The 5,017-nt window shown below is 49.6% G+C and overlaps 1 protein-coding gene across 1 annotated transcript; it reads right to left on the minus strand.

The window, feature by feature from the left end:
- Nucleotides 1-1,015: 1,015 nt before the first annotated feature.
- Nucleotides 1,016-4,788, minus strand: LOC100280278 (uncharacterized). The gene is made up of 4 exons (NM_001367925.1): nucleotides 3,827-4,788; nucleotides 3,502-3,713; nucleotides 2,533-2,756; nucleotides 1,016-1,969 (listed from the first exon to the last, which is right to left on the minus strand). Exons 1-4 carry the CDS (start codon nucleotides 4,560-4,562, stop codon nucleotides 1,213-1,215), a joined length of 1,929 nt encoding a protein of 642 aa, NP_001354854.1. The 5' UTR covers nucleotides 4,563-4,788; the 3' UTR covers nucleotides 1,016-1,212.
- Nucleotides 4,789-5,017: the final 229 nt, after the last annotated feature.

The following is a 5,017-nucleotide window of genomic DNA, read 5'->3' on the forward strand; positions in this document are numbered from 1 at the left end:
TTGCCGACGGTCCTCAAAACACTTGTATTACATAATTGTGTTTCAGGTATATAGTGGAAGACAAACGAAGCATGTTGCTTCGGCATAAACGAGTGTATTTCAAGAACGTTTCCACTGGCAGACGAAGCTAATCTTCGATCAAAGCAGTATACAAAGAAACTTCGTCTATGCACAAGTAGGGGACCTTATTTTCGTTCCATTATCCCTATAAGGTCCCAGCTATTGCTACTTGTGCATTTTTTTAGATAATTCTGTACAAAGACAGTTCATCTTCCCTATAAAGTATCTTTTTAAGGGCAATAGTTTCGTATTGCTTAGCCTCCGAAGAACTTTCGTTCTACCTTCTGTTAAGGAGCAGAATGTATGCTTATAAATTTATCTAGTGTAATGGGAGATGGAATGAAAATGTCAAGACAAGAAAGATGAGTTTTCATACACCATTGTGTCGTGTTACTCCATTACACATCATTTCCGTTTGCATTTCTATGACCTTCGTTCTCCATATTGACACTTTAGATCAGGTCGAAGGTTCACATTACTAACTTGTGTTGCCTTGATTCTCAAATGCATTCAGGGAATTGAAATCAAGTACCCAATAGCTGGTGCCAAGGGATTATCCTTCCTGGGTGTCCCACTCTCCACTGCTTAGGGTCAGATCTTCATAGGGGGTGTGGCTTAGGGTCAGATCTTCATAGAGGGTATAACTTTTCGAAAGAAAAAAAAAGTTATAGGAGATTGGATAGGCAGGTGTGCCGTGCGGTTCAGTCCTCTTGTTGAACTTGCAAATTGAAGCTGAAAAGCCTCAATTAGAATTCACTGACCATATCACCAGAAATATAATTTAGGCGCTGGAAAAACAACAGGTGTGGCCCATTTCTGAATTGCACAGACTACTGTTACCAGTCCCATCCAAGTCTCAGCTCGTGACATGAAGCTACAAACAGGTCATTAGCTGCTGGAAGCAAACAAACAGTTCAAACCTTCTTCCGATTGAAAAAACAAAGCTGAGCCTTTTGGAACCTGCATCCGAGGCAAGAGATTATCTCAACCAAAAAGGAAAACAAGGCCTCAAGTTTCAATTACTTGGTGTAATTGAACTTGACGGGGGGTTTTTTTTTTGCGCCATTAGAACCTGATAACAGCCAGACAAAGGTTGCAAGGTATCATTGTTACTAAAAACCTAGGACTGTATACATTTTATACAACATTGCTTCAGGTCAGCAGCCTCTTCGGGTCCGAGCTCCGCTTGAAGTTGTACACCGACTCAAATGCCTCCATGCACACGCTGGCGAAGCCCGTCATCGCCTGGAAAACGTTAGGGAAGCCAGTCTGCAGGTTATTCAGGGTCATTGCTCTGGTGACCCCGATGCTCTTCTCGTATTTGATCTTCTCCTCGTCGGCACGGCTCCTCAGAGCCTCAACCTTCGCCCGCTTGTCAGCTACCGATGATTTTCGTGACATTTCTCTGTAACCTTCAGCGCCGACATATTTTGACTCCAGGGCTCTCAGCTCCTCTGCCTTCTTCTCAAACTCTTTGAATGCAGACTCCGACCTCTTCTTCTGCTTATGCTCCTCAGCTTGTTGAATGACGACAGCATGAATCACTGTCAGGAGAGTCTTGATCCCTTCCGAGGCCACCTTATCTGGGATTCTGTCGATGGCTAGCTGCCATTCCTCACACAAGCCATAGATATCTGAGTTCTGAGCTTTAGTCAGTGGGTCGTGGTGGCAGAACAGCGATAGACGAAGCCAGCCGGTCAATGAGTAGACGTAGTCTCTCTGGGATTTCACCAGACTACAGAAGGCTGAATACCACCTGTCAACCTCTATCTCGAGCTGAAGAGCTGCTTGCCGGTGGACATTGGAAGTCGGATTGGTATTCCGAGCATTGTTCAGGTACTCCAGCTGCTGCACGATGTGGGTCTGAACTTGATGGCACTCGTACATACCCCTCCACATGCTCATCAAGCTGCACTTCACAAAAAAACAAGCACGCATGACAATGATGGCAAAACCAAACTTCTCAAGAAAGGGGAGCTACAGCCTGAGTTCAACAAAAGGTTTGCTGATATTTATTGGGAGGCTAGTTGGAGCATAGAACTACTCTAGTTGCAAACAATGGACGCCCCCTTTTAAGGTTCTCTGATGCCCATGCTGATCAGGTAATGGTGCCTGACAGCCTGAGATCAACGGTCAGAAGATTCAGTCAGAACAGTCAAAATTCCAGGACTCCACTAGCTCATAAATACTTTAAGGTTTGTTCAAATTAATAGAAGGTACCTTGCATAGTGACAAAGTTACTTTTACAAAGCCAAAAAGAAAAACGGCAATAAGATGTGAGGCAGTAGCTTACACTTGAGCATGGGTAGAAGGTCGCAAACCATGGACCATATGTCCCACCTTACTCCCATGCTCATATGCAATGCAAAACGACAGGTACAAGTGGAAGTAGCTAACATGTGAAGCACCCTAGAATATTACTACTACTACTAGATGCAGTCAGGATGGATGATGAAAGGAGATTGTACTAACCCAGCAATCAGCTCAAGAAGCTGGGGAAATAGCTCGGATTCTCTGAGCCTGATTATCTCAGAAGTGGTGGTCTCGATGGACTGGTTGGCAACCAGCATCTTGGACTCCAGGCTCTCAATCTCCATCTTGTTCTTCTCCATCTTCAAGTAATCCACACCCTTCACCTCTTGCTTCCTCAACAGACTGACCTTCTTATCATGCTCCTGCTTATACCCCTCGTAACTCTGTTTGCAGTTAAAAAGGAAAAAAAAAGAGAGTCATAATCTTATCAAAAGGCACACAAAGATGCTATCTTTAAAGTTGTATATAAAGCTGCAATAACATGATTGCTTAACAGATGTGAATATGTGATCGGAGTAGTACAAAAAATCTATCTTCATCATGGCAAAGAAAATAGGCCATCAGAATTCAGAACCCATCTTAGCAAGTATTCTGGATAGCAAAATGGTTATCAACAAAATACGGTTGAACATGAAACCAAATCTTCACAGCCCCGTTCAGATCCAGCCTAACATGTTTGTACAGTAAGGTTAAAATAAACCATGAAGCTGATCTACTGATTTTTTTTTTACTTGGAAGAAACCAAAAGCATGCTGTGTTTCGTCTTTGAAGAAGCTCCTGACAGGGGAGAGAAATAAAATACCGACAATGCAAGCACGCCCACGTCCTTGTGTCCACTACCTTTCTTGTTTCTTCAGCAAAATCAATTGCCACCACAGCTGAATCATTGTTAGCAGCATTCCCCATCACAGACCATAGGTGAACAAACCAACACAACAAAAGGACCTCTCAAAAGCACATTGCCACTCACTCACTCACGCAGTCACACACTCACATTCCTTTAGATATGAAGAGTCAGGCAGTATGTTTCGATCATCCCGTATGTTCATGCTAATACTAAATGAAAAAGAAAAAGGTAAATCCACTGTGACTACTAAAGTTAAAGAGCAAAGAAGGAACTACTCTTACCTTGACCTCAAGAAACAGCTTCTTCTCCCATGCGTAGAGCTTCTCCACGGTGGATGAATGACTGAGCATTCCACCGCCTCCGCCATTGCCCATGGGCATTCCACCGTCTCCTCTCCCGAACCTTGTGAACCCATCGTTACCTTTCCCATACCCTCCGCCGCCCCATGCCCATCCCATGGGCTTCAAGCTCTTGCTGTAACTAAGTACCTTCCCTGCAGCAGAAGTAAAGGAAGAAAAAAAAAGGATTCGTCGGCGATAAGCGAAATGTAGTCAAGAACAAACAATCTATTGAATAGTTAACTGATTTGTCGAAGAAAAGGCATGCCTGGTAGGCTGCTGTTGGTGGTGGGCTCGGGGGGCTCGCAAACGGGAGCCTCGAGTAGTGCAGCAACGCGGGCGCCGGCGTCGGCTGCCTTGAGGAAGTACTCATCAAGCTCGGTGGCGATCTCCGCGAGGTCCTTCTTCCCGGCGCCGCCGCGGGGTACCGCAACGACGGTGAGCTCGCTGGGAGTGGTGGAGGTGGTGGTGGCGGTGACGATGGAAGGGGGCGCGGCCACCGCCGCAGCGGCCGTGACCACGGGCGGCGGCGCGGCGATGGGTGCGTCGACGACGGTGGTGGCGGCGTCGTCCCAGTCGGCGTCGTCGGCAGCGGAGCGGGAGGAGGAGGGCGCGAAGGGGTCCCAGAAGTCCCAGCTGGACGGCAGTGGCGGCAGTGGCGGCGGCGGGGGAGGGGGCAAGATCGCGGACGCGGAGATCGAGGAGGAATTGGTCGTCCAGGACCTGGCTGTCGTGGAGGGGCTAAACGGCGGCGGGGGAGGCGGCGGCGGTGGGGACGGCGGCGGCTCGTGGTGGGCCGCGGAGGAATGGGGGTGCGGGTGGTCGGCCTCGGCGCTGGCGAAGTGTAGAAGCGAGGCGCCGGTGGCCCGGAGCGCGCGCAGGTAGAGCGCGTGCGCCGCAGCCATGTCCCGCCGAGCCTGCACCAGGTGCTTGGTGTACCGCCGGCGAGCCTTGCACCGCGACACCGCCTCCAGCCGCTCCAGCCGCGACTGGCAGCAGCCCATCGCCGCTCCGGTTCCGGCGCTCTTTGGTGACCACCGCACCACACACCAGCTCTTCCTACAATCCGCCTCCCCCAGTCTCCCAAACCCAGCACCACGGCGACGCAGGAAGTAGCCGTTGAGCGAGCAGACGAGAGCAAAGGCTAATGCTGGAGCACTCTCTCTGCCCTCTTCTTCACATGTCACGCAGTCTTCGCACCTTTTACCATTTTTGCTGCTGGGGGAGAAGGCTAGAGTGAGGTGGGAGGACGGAGACGCGTGTTGCCTGTGACAAACAGGTGTGCAGTAACGGTCCGGTCCACCAACAGCGAGGCATGAGGTTTCGGGCAGTGTGCGCGACCTTGGTCTTTCTCAGGCTCCCCCAAATCCCTGAACTACCCCTGCCTTTGCACGCACCCGTCGGTCAGAGAAGGGGCAGCGTGGGAAAATCTGCGGCTCCAACGGTCGCGCCGCGCTGG

The sequence above is a fragment of the Zea mays genome, chromosome 7, assembly GCF_902167145.1.
Source record: "Zea mays cultivar B73 chromosome 7, Zm-B73-REFERENCE-NAM-5.0, whole genome shotgun sequence".
NCBI classification, from domain to species: Eukaryota; Viridiplantae; Streptophyta; class Magnoliopsida; order Poales; family Poaceae; genus Zea; species Zea mays.